We start from the raw sequence: 23,299 nt of genomic DNA, 5'->3' as shown, positions 1-23,299 counted from the left end.
CATTAAAGTGTCTGTAAACATCTGTAATACACAGACCTATTTCCTACACCCAACTGATTTCTGGATAGCCTCTTTATTCTTTCCCATTCTGTTGTCATCAGGGAGCCATCAAATGTGGCCTTCAGTATCTTTCATGATTTCTGCTACATTTTCTTCACTAGATCTAGACTTGCTGTAATCACTTGTGGTGGTGGAAGCAGCAGCAGAACCCAGCTCATATCAAAGCATAAGCCACAGGTGCTCTTTGGGACATCATGAGGGCCTGACTCCCTCTAAGATGCAAAGTGATGGTTCATGAGCAGTCCCAAACTTGATCAGCATGAAGATCAAGAGTCCAAGTCTTCCATCTAAGAACACAGCATTAACTATCATGAGACCAACTCAAGTTTTAAACTTAACTATTACCAGAATAAAACAAATTTAAGAAAAAGGGCAATACTTACTTGGTTTTGAAGAAATAGTAGTAAAAGGAGTACATGTAAACGTAGATTGCAGTGGAAGCAGCCGAAAGAAAACTCGTCCATTGCCTGGAAAAAAAACATGTCTGTTTACTGCACACTCAGTCAGAAGCCTGGTGAATGCACAGAATGTGAGGTGCCCTTCAGCATGTATCAAAATATATTGTACCTTAAGGTACGTGCCTTGAAGATAAGTGCCATGCATGCTAACACACTCATCTCACTGCATTTTTGTGATAATACTCTTCCATTTCATTTCTGGATGGGTTACCAGCAATGATATTCCTTGTGTCATTAAGGGAAATGCAGTCTAACATCATCATCTTTGACTAGAACTGTATGTGTTAACTGTGCTGACTCCAGGGCACATTACTCATAACACTCCTTTGTCTTACCTTAGGGCATGTTAGCTACAAGAACACATCCCCCAACCTATCACTAAACATGTGCTAGCAATTCCCCCACTCTACCATATGACATGCTAAGAGACCCATAACATTACTCCTTAATGCTTCCAGAATGGCATTTATACTTTAGACCTATGACTTGCGAGGGTAGATCTGCTCTTACCATCGGTAATCTTCAGCATTAAGCAGGAAGTATGTGCAAACAATAGTGACACAGACTGTCACGATGCACAGTATCACCAGCACTAACATCATGAAGCCATACACATAGTAGATCTTGTATGCCCAGAAAGAAGTGAAAATGAAATACCTAAAAAAAAATTCAATCAAAAAAACTGATATGTCACCTGAGATACAATTCTAACAGTTGTATTAATACTGATACAATAATGACCTGCAGCAAAGATATACATCAGATATCTGTGCATAGTTCAGTTCTGGCACAAAGACAGTAACTTTATTATGTGGGGATACTCAGTGTTAAAAGGCAACTGAAATTGCTAGCTACACCACTGAAATGCAAACTCAACACGAGCTAATCCTGTCACAAAGGGGTTTATTATGCTTCACTGCTCTCAGAAAGGTAGCACCTCGCCATGACACTGCAAACCTGGATTAACGAAGAAACAAAGTTACTCACTTGTAGCAGGTGTTCTCCCAGGATAGCAAGATACATATTTTTACAGTCAGGTGATGTAATCTGATGGAATCCATGCAGGAATGCCCCTCAGCTTATTTTCAAGATACTTTTCGAAATATTGCACCTTGCACGTGCAAACCTTGCTGCATGCCGAAGTCATGAGGAACCTGGTCAGTCTAATATGTATAGCCTACAGCAATGTTTTCCAACTTCTTCAAGTCGAGTAATCCCTAAACTGAAAACATTTCAAACGAGTACCCCCCCTACACACAAGTTCCATTCAGCTCTGACAGATGTACATTCCAAAAACTGACATATTTTGATCATGAAATAGAACATAAAATTACTTTTTCAATCTTTGTTGTCTGGTCTTTTTATTTCTCTAATTCTGTTGGTCCAGTATCTAATTTCTGCTTTCCTCTCTTGCTAGGGTCTCCGCTGTGACACTCTTCTCTCCTCCCCCCCAACACCATACAGCTCTCTCTCCTCTGTGACACTCTCACTCTTCCCTCTGCCATCAAGCCCTAACACTCTCCTCCCCAGACCATGCAACAATCTCCTTTGTGACACACCCTCTCTCTCTCCCACTGCTAGATAACCAGTCTCCTCTGTAACTCTCTCCTCCTACCATGCAGCCCTCTCCTCTGTGACACATTCTCTCTTCCCCCACCATAGCCCTCTTCTCTGGGACACAAACACACTCCCCCTCCCTGCATCCCTCTCCTTTCTGATGCTCTCCCACCCTCACCATGCAGCCCTCTCCTTCGTGATGCTCCCCCCACCTGCCATGCAGCCTTCTCCTTCGTGATGCTCTCTCCCCATCCGCCATGCAGCCCTCTCCTCTGTGACACTCTCCCCCAGCCACCATGCAACCATCTCCTCTGTGATGCTCTCCCCCCCCCCCTACTATGCAGCCTTCTCCTCTGTGATACGCTCTTTCTTGCCCCCCCGGTCATGCAGCCCTCTCCTCTGTAAGACGCTCTGCGCTCCCTCCCCCTACCATGCAGCCTTCTCTTCTATCACACTCTCTCTTCCTCTCCCACTGTGATGTAGCCATCTGTCTCTGTCACTCTACACCCTGCCATGCAATCAACTCTGACTGTGCCCCCCTCCCTCATAGGTTAGCATCACCCAGTCTCTGTTTCTCCCCCCTCCAGGTCAGCATCATCTATCTCTATTTCTCCCCCCCCCTCCAAGATCAGCATCATCCGTCTCTATTTCTCCCCCCCTCTCCAGGTCAGCATCACCCAGTCTCTCTTTGTTCCCTTTCCCTTCCCGGGTCAGCATTACCTGACCTCTCTCTTCCCCCCAGGTAAGCATCACCCAGTCTCTCTGTTCCCTCCCCCTCATCTCTTTGCCTTTCCAAGTCGTTGGCTGCAAACATCGTGGCAGCAGCAGAAACGTGAAGATGCAAGGGACCGTTTTCCTGAGCATGCCTATGTTTGCTCTGCCAGTCACACCCTCCGATGCAGGAAGTTACATCAGAGGGGGGCATGACCAACAAAGCAGGCAGTGACGTGTGCAGGAAAGGGTCCCATGAGGCTTCACATTGTTTCTGCTGCTGCCACCACATCCGCAGCCAATGATTTAGAAAGGTAGAATTGGTGAGTGTGGACGATGGAGGTAGAATCTGAAGAGAGACAGGAGAGGGTCACAGTAGGGGCTATAAGGGGGTACCTACTGTAGGTGGGAGAAACAAGGAGCTGCAGCATCAGAAAACCAGCATTTACATTGGCCGGTTTGCTGGACACCATGTACCCCCATGCTTTGGTGTCATGTACCCCTTGGGATTCCATACCACATGTTGGGAACCTCTGGCTTATACAATTCAACTCCAAGGGGGAGGTGAGTGGGTATATAAGAAAATGTATCCTACTGTCCTCAGAGAACACCTGCTACAGATGAGTAATTTTTCTCTAAGGACAAGAAAGACGTCATATTCTTAAATTTGGGAATCCCTAGCTACCCAGATTGCCTTAAACAAAAACAAAAAAAAATACTAAAGGCTCACATCAGGCAGAGCCAATGGGGTTCTGCAACTACTTTTTTTAAGGCAGCATGAAACAGAAAGAAATGAGCCTGAAGGAATGTCTGACCAAATCAACTTATCACGTTGGCAGTCCTGTTCCAAAAGTAGTGAGATGTAACGTGTGGAACAAAGACCATATTGAAACTCTACAAATTTCCTTTAAAGAAGCTGATCTCAAGCGGACTATCAAAACTGCTATGGCTCTGTCATAAGCCGTGACATGATCCGTCAGAGTAAATATCTTAAACTTTATCTGGATGAGATTCAAAGTGAAATCAAGGGGTCTAAGGAAGAGATTTTAGATAAAAATCAATATTCTTAGCATGGACCTCCACGAGTCGGGAGGTTGGGTGGACAAGCTGCAGACCTGGTAGGATAAGCAGGGCAAGCGGTTGTCGGCTTCAGATGCTTGTGTTCATCTCATCACTCAATATGAGGATCTCCTGAATAAAATGGATGAGTTGGAGAACCGCAGCAGGCGCCAGAACGTCCGCTTCTGGGAAGTCCCTGAAGGCGGGGATACGGAGGCCATTGTGTGTTTCATCTGTGCTTCCCTTATGAGCAGTGAGGGTGATTCAGCATCTGTAGATTTGGAGCAGGCTCATGGATCGCATTGGACAGCTGCAGGATAACTGCACATAGGACATTAGAGTTCATTTTTCTCGGTTTTCGAACCGAATTTTGCAGGCCCTGTATCTGGATTACAATGGAGCCTACGTGTCCATGTACTAGGACTTGTCCTTGCACACACTGTCACAATAGAGGTCTATGAAACCTGTTCTAGAGATCCTGCAGTGGAATAAAACCGCCTATTGCTGGGCACTTCCCTTTGCTTTGTGTACTTGCAGGGTCTGGCAAACTACAGTGGGCTCATACTGTGGCAGTGGCCTGGAAGATTCTGCATGAAGCTGGGTTAACCTCCACTGCCTTGCCACCATATGCAGTGGCACCGGAAACACGGGTAATGCTTCAAGAATGGCAACGGGTGCCCGCTAAATCTAAACAAGCAACAAAGGCTTCCCATTCATCTGCCCCTACATGAATTTGGCACTTATTCCATTACTACTGGTTTAACCTTTTTCTTTCCCTGGATTCAACCCTGCTTTGTTTTTACTTTGGGTGCTGGACTCTGCATTGCTTAATTTACTCGCTATAGCGAATGCTACATACCTGTAGAAGGTATTCTCCGAGGACAGCAGGCTGATTGTTCTCACTGATGGGTGACGTCCACGGCAGCCCCTCCAATCGGAAACTCCACTAGCAAAGTCCTTTGCTAGCCCTCGCGCGCCGCATGCGCGGCCGTCTTCCCGCCCGAAACCGGCTCGAGCCGGCCAGTCCAGTATGTAGCAAGACAATACACTTCAAGGGAAGACTCAACTCCAAAGGGGAGGCGGGCGGGTTTGTGAGAACAATCAGCCTGCTGTCCTCGGAGAATACCTTCTACAGGTATGTAGCATTCGCTTTCTCCGAGGACAAGCAGGCTGCTTGTTCTCACTGATGGGGTATCCCTAGCCCCCAGGCTCACTCAAAACAACAACATTGGTCAATTGGGCCTCGCAACGGCGAGGACATAACTGAGATTGACCTAAAAAATTTACCAACTAACTGAGAGTGTAGCCTGGAACAGAACAAACAGGGCCCTCGGGGGGTGGAGTTGGATCCTAAAGCCCAAACAGGTTCTGAAGAACTGACTGCCCGAACCGACTGTCGCGTCGGGTATCCTGCTGCAGGCAGTAATGGGATGTGAATGTGTGGACAGAAGCCCACGTCGCAGCTTTGCAAATTTCTTCAATGGAGGCTGACTTCAAGTGGGCTACCGACGCAGCCATGGCTCTAACATTATGAGCCGTGACATGACCCTCAAGAGCCAGCCCCGCCTGGGCGTAAGTGAAGGAAATGCAATCTGCTAGCCAATTGGATATGGTGCGTTTCCCTACAGCCACTCCCCTCCTATTGGGATCAAAAGAAACAAACAATTGGGCGGACTGTCTGTGGGGCTGTGTCCGCTCCAGGTAGAAGGCCAATGCTCTCTTGCAGTCCAAAGTGTGCAGCTGACGTTCAGCAGGGCAGGAATGAGGACGGGGAAAAAATGTTGGCAAGACAATTGACTGGTTCAGATGGAACTCCGACACGACCTTTGGCAGGAACTTAGGGTGAGTGCGGAGGACTACTCTGTTATGATGAAATTTGGTGTAAGGGGCCTGGGCTACCAGGGCCTGAAGCTCACTGACTCTACGAGCTGAAGTAACCGCCACCAAGAAAATGACCTTCCAGGTCAAGTACTTCAGATGGCAGGAATTCAGTGGCTCAAAAGGAGGTTTCATCAGCTGGGTGAGAACGACATTGAGATCCCATGACACTGTAGGAGGCTTGACAGGGGGCTTTGACAAAAGCAAACCTCTCATGAAGCGAACAACTAAAGGCTGTCCTGAGATCGGCTTACCTTCCACTTGGTAATGGTATGCACTGATTGCACTAAGGTGAACCCTTACGGAGTTGGTCTTCAGACCAGACTCAGACAAGTGCAGAAGGTATTCAAGCAGGGTCTGTGTAGGACAAGAGCGAGGATCTAGGGCCTTGCTGTCACACCAGACGGCAAACCTCCTCCAATGAAAGAAGTAACTTCTCTTAGTGGAGTCTTTCCTGGAAGCAAGCAAGATGCGGGAGACACCCTCTGGCAGACCCAAAGAGGCAAAGTCTACGCCCTCAACATCCAGGCCGTGAGAGCCAGGGACTGGAGGTTGGGATGCAGAAGAGCCCCGTCGTCCTGCGAGATGAGGGTCGGAAAACACTCCAATCTCCACGGTTCTTCGGAGGATAACTCCAGAAGAAGAGGGAACCAGATCTGACGCGGCCAAAAGGGAGCAATCAGAATCATGGTGCCTCGGTCTTGCTTGAGTTTCAACAAAGTCTTCCCCACCAGAGGTATGGGAGGATAAGCATACAGCAGACCTTCCCCCCAATCCAGGAGGAAGGCATCCGACGCCAGTCTGCCGTGGGCCTGAAGCCTGGAACAGAACTGAGGGACCTTGTGGTTCACTTGAGATGCGAAGAGATCCACCAGGGGGGTGCCCCACGCCTGGAAGATCTGTCGCACCACACGGGAATTGAGCGACCACTCGTGAGGTTGCATAATCCTGCTCAACCTGTCGGCCAGACTGTTGTTTACGCCTGCCAGATATGTGGCTTGGAGCACCATGCCCTGACGGCGAGCCCAGAGCCACATGCTGACGGCTTCCTGACACAGGGGGCGAGATCCGGTGCCCCCCTGCTTGTTGACATAGTACATGGCAACCTGATTGTCTGTCTGAATTTGGATAATTTGGTGGGACAGCCGATCTCTGAAAGCCTTCAGAGCGTTCCAGATCGCTCGCAACTCCAGAAGATTGATCTGTAGATCGCGTTCTTGGAGGGACCAACTTCCTTGGGTGTGAAGCCCATCGACATGAGCTCCCCATCCCAGGAGAGACGCATCCGTGGTCAGCACTTTTTGTGGCTGAGGAATTTGGAAGGGACGTCCCAGAGTCAAATTGGAGCAAATCGTCCACCAAAACAGGGATTCGAGAAAACTCGTGGACAGGTGGATCACGTCCTCTAGACCCCCAGCGGCCTGATACCACTGGGAGGCTAGGGTCCATTGAGCAGATCTCATGTGAAGGCGGGCCATGGGAGTCACATGAACTGTGGAGGCCATGTGGCCCAGCAATCTCAACATCTGCCGAGCTGTGATCTGCTGGGACGCTCGCACCCGCGAGACGAGGGACAATAAGTTGTTGGCTCTCGTCTCTGGGAGATAGGCACGAGCCGTCCGAGAATCCAGCAGGGCTCCGATGAATTCGAGTTTCTGCACTGGGAGAAGATGGGACTTTGGGTAACTTATCACAAACCCCAGAAGCTCCAGGAGGCGAATAGTCATCTGCATGGACTGCAGGGCTCCTGCCTCGGATGTGTTCTTCACCAGCCAATCGTCGAGATATGGGAATACGTGCACCCCCAGCCTGCGAAGCGCCGCTGCTACCACAGCTAGGCACTTTGTGAACACCCTGGGTGCGGAGGCGAGCCCAAAGGGTAGCACACAGTACTGGAAGTGGCGTGTGCCCAGCTGAAATCGCAGATACTGTCTGTGAGCTGGCAGTATCGGGATGTGTGTGTAGGCATCCTTCAAGTCCAGAGAGCATAGCCAATCGTTTTGCTGAATCATGGGGAGAAGGGTGCCCAGGGAAAGCATCCTGAACTTTTCTTTTACGAGATATTTGTTCAGGGCCCTTAGGTCTAGGATGGGACGCATCCCCCCTGTTTTCTTTTCCACAAGGAAGTACCTGGAATAGAATCCCAGCCCTTCTTGCCCGGATGGCACGGGCTCGACCGCATTGGCGCTGAGAAGGGCGGAGAGTTCCTCTGCAAGTACCTGCTTGTGCTGGAAGCTGTAGGACTGAGCTCCCGGAGGACAATTTGGAGGTTTTGAGGCCAAATTGAGGGTGTATCCTTGCCGGACTATTTGGAGAACCCACTGATCGGAGGTTATGAGAGGCCACCTTTGGTGAAAAGCTTTCAACCTCCCTCCGACAGGCAGGTCGCCCGGCACTGACACTTGGATGTCGGCTATGCTCTGCTGGAGCCAGTCAAAAGCTCGCCCCTTGCTTTTGCTGGGGAGCCGCGGGGCCTTGCTGAGTCGCACGCTGCTGACGAGAGCGAGCGCGCTGGGGCTTAGCCTGGGCCGCAGGCTGTCGGGAAGGAGGATTGTACCTACGCTTGCCAGAAGTATAGGGAACAGTCTTCCTTCCCCCGAAAATCGTCTACCTGTAGAGGTAGAAGCTGAAGGCTGCCGGCGGGCGAACTTGTCGAATGCGGTGTCCCGCTGGTGGAGAGACTCTACCACCTGTTCGACTTTTTCGCCAAAAATGTTATCCGCACGGCAAGGCGAGTCCGCAATCCGCTGCTGGATTCGATTCTCCAGGTCGGCGGCACGCAGCCATGAGAGCCTGCGCATCACCACACCTTGAGCAGCGGCCCTGGACGCAACATCAAAGTGTCATAAACTCCTCTGGCCAGGAATTTTCTGCACGCCTTCAGCTGCCTGACCACCTCCTGAAAAGGCTTGGCTTGCTCAGGGGGAAGAGCATCAACCAAGCCCGCCAACTGCCGCACATTGTTCCGCATGTGTATGCTCGTGTAGAGCTGGTAGGACTGGATCTTGGACACGAGCATAGAGGAATGGTAGGCCTTCCTCCCAAAGGAGTCTAAGGTTCTAGCGTCCTTGCCCGGGGGCGCCGAAGCATGTTCCCTAGAACTCTTAGCCTTCTTTAGGGCCAAATCCACAACTCCAGAGTCATGAGGCAACTGAGTGCGCATCAGCTCTGGGTCCCCATGGATCCGGTACTGGGACTCGATCTTCTTGGGAATGTGGGGATTAGTTAATGGCTTGGTCCAGTTCGCAAGCAATGTCTTCTTCAGGACATGGTGCAAGGGAACAGTGGACGCTTCCTTAGGTGGAGAAGGATAGTCCAGGAGCTCAAACATTTCAGCCCTGGGCTCGTCCTCCACAACCACCGGGAAGGGATGGCCGTAGACATCTCCCGGACAAAGGAAGCGAAAGACAGACTCTCGGGAGGAGAAAGCTGTCTCTCAGGAGAGGGAGTGGGATCAGACGGAAGACCCTCAGACTCCTCGTCAGAGAAATATCTGGGATCTTCCTCTTCCTCCCACGAGGCCTCACCCTCGGTGTCAGACACAAGTTCCCGGACCTGTGTCTGCAACCTCGCCCTGCTCGACTCCGTGGAACCCCGTCCACGATGGGGGCGTCGAGAGGTAGACTCCCTTGCCCGCATCGGCGAAGCTCCCTCCGCCGACGTGGTCGGGGAGCCTTCCTGGGAGGTGGCCGCGGTCGGCACCGCACGCGGTACCGACGTCGGGGACCTCAACCTGGGCGATGGGCCAGCCGGCGCCACGCTCGACGGTACCGGAGGCGCAAGCACCGCCGGTACCGGAGGGGTAGGGCGCAACAGCTCTCCCAGAATCTCTGGGAGAACGGCCGGAGGCTCTCGTTTAGAGTGGCTGCAGAGAAAGGCTGAGAGGTCGATGCAGGCGTCGACGTCAGTACCTGTTCCGGGCGTGGAGGCTGTTCCGGGCTGTCCAGAGCGGAGCGCATCGACACCTCTTGAACAGAGGGTGAGCGGTCCTCTCGGTGCCGATGCCTGCTGGGTGCCGAATCCCTCGGCGACCCAGAGCTCTCGGTGCCGACACGGGGAGGAGACCGGTGTCGATGCTTCTTCGATTTCTTCCGAAGCATGTCACCGGAGCTCCCCGGCACCGACGAGGAGGACGTCGAATCCATCCGTCGCTTCCTCGGGGCCGAGACTGAAGAAGGTCGATCTCGGGGGGGCTGTACCGCAGGAGCCCTCAGGGTAGGCGGAGACCCACCCGAGGGCTCACCGCCACCAGCAGGGGAATGGACAGCCCTCACCTGCACTCCACCCGATGCACCACCGTCCGACGACATCAGCAGACGAGGTCCTGGTACCACCGACGTCGATGCAGCTATCCGATGTCTCGGCGCCGATGCAGAGGCCCGATGCCTCGATGCACTCGATGCAGGGGCGGCCGAGGAAGATGGTCTGGACGCTGACGACGTCGATGCACTCGAAGATCCCGGTGCCGATGCCGACGAAGAGCCCGAGAACAACACGTTCCACTGGGCTAGTCTCGCTACCTGAGTCCGCCTTTGAAGCAGGGAACACAGACTACAGTTCTGAGGGCGGTGCTCGGCCCCCAGACACTGAAGACACGACGAGTGTCGATCAGTGAGCGAGATAACCCGGGCGCACTGGGTGCACTTCTTGAAGCCGCTGGAAGGCTTCGATGTCATGGGCGGAAAAATCACGCCGGCGAAATCAAAAGCCGAAATGGCGAAAATTGAAGCACCAAAATTTAGAGGGAGAAAAATCTCGACCGAGGCCAAAAAGAGGCCTACCCGACGACGAAAGAAAACTTACCGGGGCAAAAAGCTGGAAGTACGGGGAGGATTTACACGAAACCCGCGGGGGGTTTCCGGAGCACTTCCCGACTAAGAGATAAACTTTCCCGAAGGAAAAAAACACGCTCAAATAAATTGGACGCGCGAGGTCGACTTTCCGGGGCTCGACACGGCGAAACACGACCGTACCGAGTGCGGACAAAAGAAGACTGGCCGGCTCGAGCCGGTTTCGGGCGGGAAGACGGCCGCGCATGCGCGGGGCGCGCGAGGGCTAGCAAAGGACTTTGCTAGTGGAGTTTCCGATTGGAGGGGCTGCCGTGGACGTCACCCATCAGTGAGAACAAGCAGCCTGCTTGTCCTCGGAGAATTTACAGAGTTATAACTATAGTTTGTGGGTGTGTGGTGTTCATATGGCCGTATGGGTTTAGGACTCTAGGATTTTTCTGTATGGATAGGTGGTGTGTATGTGTGTGGGGGGGAGCAGGGGTGCTCTTTGGTGTGATGAGAGGTCCTTTTGTTGCTATTCAGGGGCCCCTTTATCCGGGCATCTGCTTCGTATGTAATGTGTCTGTGTGGAGGGGGTTTCAGCAGGGGGAGGGATGTTTGAAGCTGATGGGAAGGGGTTTCATTCTTGGGAGGGTCTGGGTTCCAGGTTGGGTTTCATTTTCTTTATTGTACTTTGTTTATAGCCTATATGTGCTGACTTGAAAGTTTTGACATAATATTAAAGGCTTGAACTCTCCTCAAAAGCGACAGTTGTTCTTTAAGGAAATGCTGCATTTCAAACCGCATGTCATATTTTTACAGGAAACACATCTTAAAAGGGATCATGAAAAACATCTCTCATATCCTCAATATCCTCAGTGGATGCCTCTAAAAAGCAAGGAGTTGCCATTTTGATTCATCACTTGGTTCAAGTGCAGGTGTTACACACCAAACAAGACCAGAGGGCTGCTATCTTTTTCTTCACCATATGCTGGACCAATCAGAGCTCACTTTGACATCGATTTATGACCCAAATGAACATCAAGTCCCCTTTTTCGATCATCTTCGTGAGGTGTTAACCTCCTTTGATGAACGTAAATTGATCCTAGCTGGGGACTTCAATGCCTCTTTACATCCAGCTCTGGACCGTTCTGGGGGGGAGGTCTGGGGTTCATGCTCAGTTGTCTAGTGCACTGGGATCGGTGATCGACAACTTAGGCTTGAGTGATGTCTGACGTCTTCTCCACCCCACGACCCGGGACTATACTTTCTTTTCACATACCTATGGCTCATATTCATGTTTAGATTATATATTTTTGGACAAGACGCTACCTGATAAGATAGACTTTGCTAGTATAGGTTCAATTACCATCACTGACCATGCTCTGGTCTGGGCTTTGATTCCCTCTCTTAAGGAGGAAGACAGAGATACACGATGGACCCATACTTTGTTGTTACAGGATGCAGAACTTTGTGCAGGTTACCTCACTGTTCTGCGGGATTACTTGGACACCAATTTGCATTCTGGTCCATCCCTGTGGGATGCTTTAAAAGCTGTGACTTGAGGCTACTTTCTTCAACAGGCCAGTCATAGGGCTCGAGGTCTGCGCTCTCAGTTGGCCTGTGGTCTCTCTTGTATCCGTCTCCTGGAGGATTGCCACAAAACAATTTGATCTCTCTCTGCTTTGTGAGAACTCCAGGTGACTAAGTTGCAACTGGATAGCATTTACTCTGAACAATTCGAATTCCTGAAGTTTAGGCATAAGCAGACACAATATGAATACAGCAACAAACCTGGATGCTCCTTGGAGTCTAAACTTAGTCAACTTCGAGTTGATCGCATTATACTGAAGGTGAAGGATGGGCAGGGTCAACCTTTCGTGACGTTTTCCTTGATTAGGGACCGATTCCAGTAATACTACCAGACTCTCTATTTTCAAGATGGGTCTATCCGAGCTGCCAATATTAATGCTTACTTATCTACTCAGGAGCTGCCAACTCTAATGGATGTGCAGAGGGCTGCTCTGGAGGAGCTGGTTACCTCTGCAGAAGTGCTGAAGGTTCTTAAAGACTTACCCACTGGTAAGGCACCAGGTCTTGATGGCCTTCCCAACGATTTTTACAGGCACTTTACAGGGGAATTGGCTTCCTGGTAGGCTGAGGTTTTGAATGGGGTAAAGATAGGGGAGGCACTGCCTCCTTCAATGATGGGGGCCTGGATAGCAGTCATTCCCAAGCCTGATAAGGACAAGTTTGAGTGAGCCTCCTATCATCCCATTGTGGTTCTTAATTCGGACATAAAGGTTCTCGCCAAGGTGTTGGCCAATCACTGGGCGTTGGTGCTCCCCTCGTTTGTTCACCCGGATCAAGTGGGCTTTGTCCCCAACCAGCAGGTCATGGATAAAGTGCGGTGTATGTTGGATTTGCTTTACTATGCTCGGCGAGAGAACTTTCCGTTGTGCCTTCTCAGCTTAGATGCTGAGAAGGCTTTTGATAAGAGTCCACTGGCCCTTTATGGACACGGTTATAGAACGATTTGGCTTGGTTTTCTACTTTCGGGGTTGGATCCAGGTCTTTTATTCATTGTCTAAGGCCTGTGTTTGGGTAAACAGTGGTAATTCTCTTATGTTTTCCTTGACACAAGGTACCCGTCAGGGGTGTCCCCTGTCACCCATGCTCTTTGCTATGATTATGGAACCCTTGGCAGGGGCTGTACGCTCCAATACTGATATCTGAGGTATCCAAGTTGGGAATCTAATATTAAATCCCGAATGCTGAGAGATGATTTCTTTCTGGAAGATTTTTGCGAGGACTCCAGGGGCACCAAGGGATTGATCTCCTGTTTATATAAGCACCCGAGGAAGCAATCCCATCCCTATACTTTACACTGCACGAATTGGAGTCGGGAACTGGGGATTCATATTGAGGATGATGACTGGACCATTATGAAGGCCTTACTAAAGGTGTCGCTTTCGGTACCTTTTAAGCAGAATGGAGTTAAAGTGACATATCATTAGTATCTTACGCCTGCCCATTTTGGTGTCTCTCCCTTTATGCTGGTACGGCTGTAGGGAGGAGGGTACTATGGGCCACCTCTGGTGGAACTGTGTTAAAGCCAAGGCATACTGGAAGGCCATTCAACATCAGTTGCAGAGTTGGTTGGCTCGCCCAATTCTGTGGAATCCCAACTGTGTTCCCCAAGAAACTGCCTGGCCTTACTCGCTTCTCAGGCCTTGTTTGTGCGCCATGCCATGAGCGCAGTCCAAGTGATTTTGGCGGCTCACTGGAAACAACCACAGGTGAGCTCATTAGTGAAGTGGGTGACCAAGCTTTGGTATATCTGTGATATGAAGCTTGTGGTGGCTGTTCAGACCCATACGCTCTCCAAAAGGGACTCTATTTGGGAACCTTTTTTGACTCATTTCTCCTTTAGCTAGATTATGGGGGTGTTTGAAGGGGAGAATTCTCCCAACAAATCTAGTATGTTGTTTTTTCTTTGTTGCAGCTTTGTTCTTTGAACCCTGGATTCTCGTCTTGTTCTTTGGTCTGTTGGGGAGGGGGAACGCCTTCTGTAAAACTCAAAAAATGTTTAAAAGTGTTGTGTTTTGTATTCATTCGCTTTTTCTGGGCTTGACCTTGGTTTAGCTTGCATTATGGTGGGCTGTGTTCTTTGATGTACACTAAAGTTTGCCCATGTTTGGGCACCCCTGTACTTATGCTTTTTGCCGCTGGAATCAATAAAGACATCTCAAAATTAAAAAATAATAATACAGTCTCCCTCCTACCAGTAAGTCATCCAGGACAGTTACAGAAATTGAAGCTAGGCTCTTCTAGAGCCAGTCAAAAGCTCACCCCTTATTTTGACCTGGTAGTTGTCCGGAGCTTCTGGGCCCTCTGTTATTATCTCAGGCGAGAGTAAAGTCCCTGAGTCATCTTGGAGAGCGGGAAGGAAGCAGATATCTATAGTTCACCTGTAAAAGTAGAAGGACCACCGTAGCCCACCATCAAAATACTTCCTGGATGAGGAGGGCAAGCTAGGAGTGGGTCTGGAGACTTGAGAAGTCTTATGCTCTTTTCAGAGTCTCTCTGAAGACATTTTTTTTCAACTGGCTTTTGATTTTTAATTAATTTAAATTCATTTAAATTCATTTTTTTTTAAATCCTCTGGTGGGCAGTTTTTCAGGTTAACAACTGATGGATGTGAAGACTTTGTTCTGTTTTTGTGTACCTGACTAGTTTGTGTATTCTTTTCTATCAAGTTATGGCATTTCTTTCCATGTTTGAAGAGATTTTATTTTGATCGTAAAATATTTTGATTTGTTTCAATTAGAAGACATATAACAAATTTTAATAAACAATAAACAATTATGTCTGAGTGTTTCTTGATGAGGTATACCTTGTTCCCACTGCGGAGGCTCTATCAAAAATATCACAGTTCGCCCTGACCATGTATTTTGCACAAACTCAATCTTTAGCTAATAACCGACAGAGCTCATCAGCCTTGTGTCAGCGAACTCTGCAATACTGTGGACAGCATTCTGCAAGTACATGTTCATTAAGAGCTGAGTAAGAAGCTTTGCAGGATGTAAGAATAGCATTCTGAAAAAAACCTCCTTCTCAAAAGACTTCAAAAGCCCTCAACTCTCTTCTCAGGAGAGGAGTGCATCATCTCTCAGCCCTTTTGACAGCAGATTTGACATCATGGAATCATGAGGCAGCTGAAGCTTCTCAAATCCTGGAGCCTTCTGGACTCTGTATAGTGGACCTTCTTGTTAACTCATTGTATAGAGAGGGAGGTGGGGAGGTCTCCACATCTTCATCTGTACTAGTTTTAAGATTCTGTACATAGCTACTATTTAAAGCCTCCTTTGGGGGATCATCAAACTGGAGGTATCTATGGTTTCTGCCCTGGGCTCACCCTCAGTTTCCAACTCAAATGGGACAGACTTAGCCATCTCCTGTACAAAATGAAAGAAAAAACTCCTCAGGGGGAGACTGCCTCTCTCATGTGCTGAGAGGCATCTGAGGGAAGACTAAGAGATCCCTCCTCCAAGAATGCCTCTGGTGCTTCCTCAGATGCCGAGCAGTGCTCAGAGTCCAATTTATAGAAGTACTTACCTGGAGAGATTCAAGTCTATGCCTGTCTCGAGCTGACCTCATGGTCAGTTCTGGGCCTGCAATGTTGAGGCATCAGAGACCTCCCCCCACCCCCTCTAAAGGGGCTGGAAATCAATACAGGCATGGTGTGCACTAACCTAAAAAAAAAAATAATAACAATAATCTGAAATTACAATTGTAGTCAACATATAGCTGGATGGGCGAAAAAGACCTCAGAAGCTTTTGCAGAGATTAACATTGAAATATCTCAGCTCTAATTCCTGCACACAGTCTGTGTTCACTTAGTGTTCTTTATAAGTGGAATTTGAATCTCAATTCCAGTTGCAAACTTTTCTAATTATATAAACATATGAGCAGTGCTGGCTTGAAAAACTGTTTCCAGTTCAAAGCTTTTCTAATTATATAATCAATACTGGGTGCAAAAACTGTTAACAAGGAGCTAGGAAAACTTAACTTTAGGGTCCAAAGTTTGGAGCTCAAATTCTGGGAGTGTTTTTTTTTTTTTTTTTTAATGACCAATGAAATAAACATTTAGCCTAATCTGCTCAGATATTTCAATGTCTATTTCTGCAAAGGCTTCTGAGATTTATTTTCTCCCATCCAACTATCTGCAGACTACAATGCAACTGTAATTTCAGATTGTTTCTTGAGCTTTGATCTGACTGCCTATTGGTTTTCAATAGCAGTATGCACCAACCCCAATGTCCCTCAAAGGCCTCGGTATCAATGCACTACCCACACACAACCCATACGTCTCAAGGATGGACTGTACTGCCTTCAGACTCAGATTCAATGCCATCATAGTTTCTTACCACGCAAAGAAGTGATCCATGTGTTCCTTGCCCATGAAACACTCTTCAAGGGCCGCCACTGACAAGGACTGGGGCTCAGTCGATGTGGTCACATCCTTCATAGATACCCAAATATATCGGGTGTGAGGTCTCGGCTTCTTGGAGGCCAACACACCATATCCAACGTCAAGAAGGGTGAGCTACCCTAATGTCGTGAGTGCTTCGAGGGCACCAGTAACCTTAGTGCCTCAATGCTCTGGGCACTATGCTTCAAGGGGGGAGTAATATCTGTGTTTTTTGGCCTCTCCACAACATTCCCTATCAGCATCCCTCAGCACCGAGGGTAAATCTTTCCTCTTCCTTGGCAGGGGAATTGGAGAATATCCGATCCTGATGGCCTGAATTAATGCTCAATGTTGATATCTTCTTGATATTGATGTGTTCCCAGGGTTCAATGCAACTCCCAGAGCCAGAAGACTGGTATTCCTAATGCCAACGTCAATGGACCAGACTTCTCGGCACCAAAAATCCTTTTGTGCTGCTTCTCTTAAACATAGTAGATGACGGCAGAAAAAGACCTGCACGGTCCATCCAGTCTGCCCAAGAAGATAAATTCATATGTGCTACTTTTTTTATTTGTACTGTCCTCTTCAGTGCACAGACCGTATAAGTCTGGCCAGCCCTATCCCCGCCTCCCAACCACCAGCTCTGGCACAGACCCTATAAGGTGATACGTACCTGGCAGAAACCCAATTACCAGCACTATTCCATGCTACCAATCCCAGGAAAAGCAGTGGTTTCCCCCATGTCCATCTCAATAAACAAGACTACGGACCTTTCTGCCAGGAAATTGTCCAAACCTTTTTGTAAACTGAGATACGCTAACCGCCGTTACCACATCCTCTAGCAACAAGCTCCAGAGCTTAACTATTCTTTGAATGAAAAAAATATTTCTTCCTATTGGTTTTAAAAAGTATTTCCATGCAATTTCATTGTGTCCCTCTGTCTTTGTACTTTTTGAACGAATGAAAAATCAATTCATCTCCACCTGCTCCACACCATTAGTATTTTTGACCTATGATGCTCCTCCTTGACAACAGACCTTATAAGAGAAGGAATCATGATCAAGTCCCAGGCACTGCAAGCACAAATGGTTATCCAAAGTGGACATGATCTTGTTGCACCGAGTACACTTCTTAAAACCACTGGGAGTCTTCTGCTGAGACACATGGGGAAAAACATCCACAAATGACTCAATTGTGAAAAAAGTACCCAACTGGCTGCCTGAGGCCTAAGAGGGCCTAGTGGGCTGTGGGAAAAGAAAAAAACCTCTAAAAAATGCCAAAAATCCAAAACTTCTAAAGAGAACTACTGGGGATTGAAACCCTATGTGGCAGTGACAGGACTTATACATGATTGCAGACAAAATTTGAAGACAAATCACTTCACAAAGAACTCCTGAGTGCAAGCTGAAAGAGGGCTATCAGGCATATCTGTATTGCTCTGTGGAAAGAATGAAACACACCAGGTCCCATGCAACAGTTGCAGAAGGGAAAGGCACACACGTGTTCAGTGCAATGATTTGAAATGTTTCCGGAAAATAAGCTGGCGAGTGTTACTGCATGGGCTCCAATCTAAGAATATATCATTCTGTTTGTTCTCGGAGAAAAAAAATATACTAGCATTACTGTGCTTTAAACAACTGGTATCCAAATTACAGTATGGATGCTTACTACCATCTTCACATGAGAAATTTAACTGAATTTTGATATCCTGCCGCTTTATATATGTTTACATAACATAGAATGAGCTGCATAGCTTTTAACCCATCATTACTGGAAGATGGGGAAAAATGACCTGGGATATATTGCTTCCCTTTTCTTAAGCTGAACATGCAAAACAAAAGAAAACACACTTACATTTCAATGAAAATGGATCCGAAGGGCAAAATTCCACCTAGGCACACAATAACAGCTGGCTCCATGAACCTGCAGAAATAGCATACTTAGCACAGAAAACAGCTTCTTAATACATCACTATTTACAGTATTATCCAACTTTCTGCATGAGTAGCTTCATTTGCTCACGAGGGAGGAGACGACTCGCTCTTCATACACAGAAATGTGCAGACTGCCCTTAAGTAACTTTTATTTTATTCCTGGGGAGTTCAGCGAGTTTGGCAAAATGACAATACTTGATTTGGAGTTTAAATGAGCAGTGCCACACATTTCTCAATTTTGACCTCTATAAGCTACCCTTGAATTGGACCATAGACCTATATGACTTAGCAGCACCCCAGTCAATTCTTTCACACCCTTATTTCTCAGGATTAAGGAAAGCTAAACTGCTTACCTGTAAACATGTGGTCTCTAAAGAACGTTCACCAGTCACAAAATGGGTCATCATGACTGCACAACTGGCAACATAAATAGAAATGTCCAAGATACTTCCCACAGGTCAAATATGGATGATTAGGAACTACAGCCTGGATAGTCTGACTTCTGGGGTAAGCAAATTAATGGCAACGTTTCTAAAACAGAGGATACTGTGGTTTCAGAAATCCAATGAATAACAGAACCTGAGTCAACATTATTTTACTAGAGTTAGGTCTTGTCAGGTGAATCTGGCTAATTTCTTTGACCAGGTGACCAGACTGTTGGATTGAGGGACAGCTCGAAGTCGTGTTCTTAGATTTCAGCAAAGCCTTTGTCATGATTCTGCACAGGTGACCGATAAATAAACTGAATGCCTTCAATATGGGCTCTAAAGTGACTGACTGGGTTAGAAGCTGGTTGAGTGGACGACGACAATCGGTAGTAGCAAATGGATGGTTACCATGAGGAAAAGAATGTTACCACTGGTGTTTTGCAGGGATCGGTTTTTGGTGCAGTTTTTTAAAAAACATTTTTAGTGATATTGTGGAAGGGCTGTCTAGTGGATGATACCAAAATCTACAATAGGGTAGACACACAGGTTGGTGTGGATAACATGAGGAGGTTCTAAGCAAAGTTTGAAGACTGGTCTAGAATTTGGTAGCTAAGGTTTAATGATAAAGAATGCACGGTCAGGCATTTGGGCTGCAAAACCCAAGGGAGTAATATATTATAGGGGGTGAGGTATTTTGTGCATGAAAAGAGCAGAACACAGGGATGATCATATCCAATGATCTTAAGGTGGACATACAGGTACAAAATCTAATGACAAAAAGCCACGATGCCTTAGTGCACAGGGAGAGGAATGATAATGCAGGAAACACTGGTAATGAATAACACTTCGTTTATTGAAGACAAAAAAAACATAAAAAGACCGACGTAGTCATATTTTGCCCTCAAAAGGACTGTGTCAGGGGTACTGTTAATGTGACATATATATAAATAAAAGCAAATAATGAATAAATAATAAATTGGAGCAATTAGTTCATATCAAATCTAATATAATAATTTGCTCCTCCAATGTTCCAATGAGGCTACCTGCATTCGTAACCATCTCCTGATGTCACTCTCCCACAGTAGAACCCTGCGTGCCTGACGTCAGGAGATGCTACAATTCCAAGCCAGGAGGCGAGAAGCGCGCAATGAAAAACAAGACAGGGCTGAGACGTGGGACCGCGGGAGCACAGAACGCGTTAGCTACAGCATTCGAGCAACAGCCCACGATCGCGACTGACAGCTGAACCGCTTCAGGCTGCCTTTGCTTTGGCTTCAATTTCAGCTGTTCCTCTGGTCCCGCCCTCATTTCCTGTTTCCGGAAGGGCGGGACCATAGAAACAGCTGAAACTGAAGCCAAAGCAAAGGCAGCCTGAAGCGGCATACGTCCGTGCTCCCCTTCACTCTTGGCGGCGCAGTAGCAGGTAAAAACTTTTAACAACAGGCAGCAATAATGAAGGGAAGGGCCTGCAGCACACGTCCTGCTTGCAGTCCGAGGCCACAAAGACCAACAGTGGGTGCATGGGAAGAGAGAGGAGGGGAAGGGGGTCCAGGGACGAGAGAGGAGGGGAAGGGGGTCCTGAGACCAGAGAGGTGGGGGGTGGAGGGGGTCCTGAGACCAGAGAAGTGGGGGGTGGAGGGGGTCCTGAGACCAGAGAGGTGAGGGTGGAAGGGGTCCTGAGACCAGAGAGGTGAGGGTGGAAGGGGTCCTGAGACCAGAGAGGTGGGGATGGAAGGGGGTCCTGAGACCATAAGGGGGGGGGAAGGGGGTCCTAAGAGAGGGGGGAAGGGGGCACACACTCACTCTGTCTCTCACATACACTCTCTCTGACACACTCTCTCTCTCTGTCTCACACACACACTCACACAAACATACATTCACACACTCACTCCATCTCTCAAACATACACACTCCTAGGAAAACCTTGCTAGCGCCCATTTCATTTGTGTCAGAAACGGGCCTTCTTCACTAGTATAAAATAAAATGAAATGAAAACAAGATGATAAATTAAAACTCTGAAAAAGATATATATATATATATATAGAGAGAGAGAAATATAGAAACATGACAGCAGATAAGGGCTAGACCATTTAGTCTGCCCATCCTCAGCAACCACTATCTTCTCTTGAGATAGAGATACAAACAGATATAGAGAATCATGCAAGCAAAAATAACAAAATACATATAAAGCAACTGAAAAGAGAGATACTCAACTAAAATATGAATAAATATATTAATAGGACAAATGGAAAGGTATATACAAAATATCAGGTCACATGTCATTCTTCAACCAATTATTTTAGCCCATTGCGTCACATTCCTTCTCCACATCCCATCCATTGGGTGTTATTGAAAGCTTTCATACAAGGAAACAACATGTCATTGTCATATTAAGTCTATCTGTGCTGATGCTGTGGAATAAGGAACAGATATAAATCAGTCAGTTCCTCAGATATGCTCCTCAGTCAGCATTCTATATGGCAGCAATAAATCTCAATGTGCATTTCTTACAAGTCTATATGCTATTCTCAAAATCCGAACTGGATATCTAAGTTGAAAGAACTGTTGTGCTACTTCATTTTCCTGGTGCATAAAAATCCTCAAAAAGTGGAACAAATCTTCCATAACTGTAAATATTGAATAACTGAAAGGAAACTGACTCAAGAAAGAAATTGGTCGATTTAAGAATCCATACACAAATTTAAAATTCGGAAATTAAAGTATGATGAGAAAGATTTAAAAGGCAGCATCTACCCACAGATGAGGCATAAAGGAGAGCAACCTAGTGTTCAAAAGACAGTAGCATTTGTGAGTTCTTCAGATGAATCAGAATTTTATAACAACTGGATTACAAAAATGTCAAAAGGAAAGTCTAATGAGCTAAACTGAGAAGCAAGTGATGGAACAACAGAGAACATGTTCTGCTTCTCTCAATATTTAGTGCTAAGGTTTAACCATATAAATCCTCCAGTGCCATCTCAACCTCGCTGGATAGTGGAATGGGCTAGACTAGCATGCTTCTCATTGCATTAAAATATACAATAGTTACCATTTCTTTTCCGGAATAGGTCGAGGAACAGCATTGACACGACAGGGAAAGTTGGGCTGCCCCGATAGGTTTCTGCCCAGAATTGTCCCAACAAGATTCAATGGAAGAATAACGAAGAAACAGATACAACATACAGCAACCTGTAAATAATGAAGAGTAATGAGTTTAGAGGGGGGAAGCCATAAAATATTTAAATTTAATAGCATTTGTGGTCATGAGCAACCTGTCTTCTAATGAAGTAGTAGAAAAATTAACACCCTAAGTCATGTTATATACAACTTTTTAATGAAAAACTGGTTTTATATTCCTCAGGGTTACAGTATCAAAAAGTAAAACAGCTTTATTTATTTATTAGGATTTATTTATCGCCTTTTTGAATGAATTCACTCAAGGAGGGGTTCAATACCATCCAAACCCACCAAAACTCTCCATAGTGACCATGCTGCCAACAATGTCTTTTTTCTTTTTTTGAATAGTCATACTGGTTCATACAGACCAATGGGCCATCTAAGCTAGTATCCTGCTTCCAACAGTGGCCAATCCAGGTCACAAGTACCTGGCAGAAACCTAATTAGTAGCAACATTCCATGCTACCGATCCCAGGGCAAGCAGTGGCTTCCCTCATGTCTATCTCAATAGCAGACTATGGACTTTTATTCCAAGAACTTGCCCAAACCTTTTTTAAACCCAGATACACTAACATCCTCCAGCAACAAGTTCAAGAGTTTAACCATTTTCTGAGTGAAAAAATATTTCCCCCTATTCATTTTAAAAGTATTTCCATACAATTTCATTGAGTTTCCCCTGGTCTTTCTACTTTTTGAAAGTGAAAAATCGATTCACTTTTACCCATTCTACACCATTACATTCATACCATAGCCAACTAGAAAGACTTTGCTTACCTGAAACTGGGGTTCTATGTAGACATGGCAATGAACTTACTCTAGTCTAAGGTGACCTCTCTGATCATGTGCGGGGGTTCCCACACTGCCTTGGTCTCTCCCTCCTCTATAGACCATAATAAAGCTAAACAGGAACTTTTTTTTTTCCTTTTTTGAGGGGATGGGTGGTGGGGAGGTGAGTATGGCTGCGTTCCCCTGCTGTCTACAAAGAACCCTTACTACAAGTGAGTAACTTCACTTTCTCCATAGACTGCAAGGGAATGAAGACTCTCTAAAATGAGTCCCAAGCTATGGGTCATATTATTCTTCTTGTGTCAGTGGCCTGGAAGTGGCAGAATGGGTGGAGGGGAATGAGCAACAGAAGGTATCTGTAGGTAAAAAAACGTTAGACACAAATGCTTGGCTGAAGGTTGCATCTTGGGCCACTGAAAGGTCTACGTAACAATGCTTGGTGAAAATATGAACTGGAGACCAAGCTGCAGCCTTACAAATATTTGGAATGGAGGCTCTCCTGAGATTCA

General features: G+C 47.0%; 1 protein-coding gene across 1 annotated transcript in view; it reads right to left on the bottom strand.

Annotated features, from left to right (window-relative positions):
• TM9SF3 (transmembrane 9 superfamily member 3) overlaps positions 1-23,299 on the bottom strand; it is a 145,733-nt gene that overhangs the window by 25,069 nt on the left and 97,365 nt on the right. The window contains exons 10-13 of the mRNA XM_030203479.1: positions 21,877-22,016; positions 18,321-18,389; positions 1,029-1,175; positions 444-527 (exon numbers count right to left, since the gene is read on the bottom strand). Coding sequence (XP_030059339.1) covers positions 444-527; positions 1,029-1,175; positions 18,321-18,389; positions 21,877-22,016 — 440 coding nt within the window. The remainder of the gene's footprint in view (positions 1-443; positions 528-1,028; positions 1,176-18,320; positions 18,390-21,876; positions 22,017-23,299) is intronic.

This window comes from Microcaecilia unicolor, chromosome 5 (assembly GCF_901765095.1).
Source record: "Microcaecilia unicolor chromosome 5, aMicUni1.1, whole genome shotgun sequence".
NCBI classification, from domain to species: Eukaryota; Metazoa; Chordata; class Amphibia; order Gymnophiona; family Siphonopidae; genus Microcaecilia; species Microcaecilia unicolor.
The sequence above is the reverse complement of the archived record's forward strand: the minus strand, read 5'-3'. Positions and strand labels throughout refer to the sequence as shown.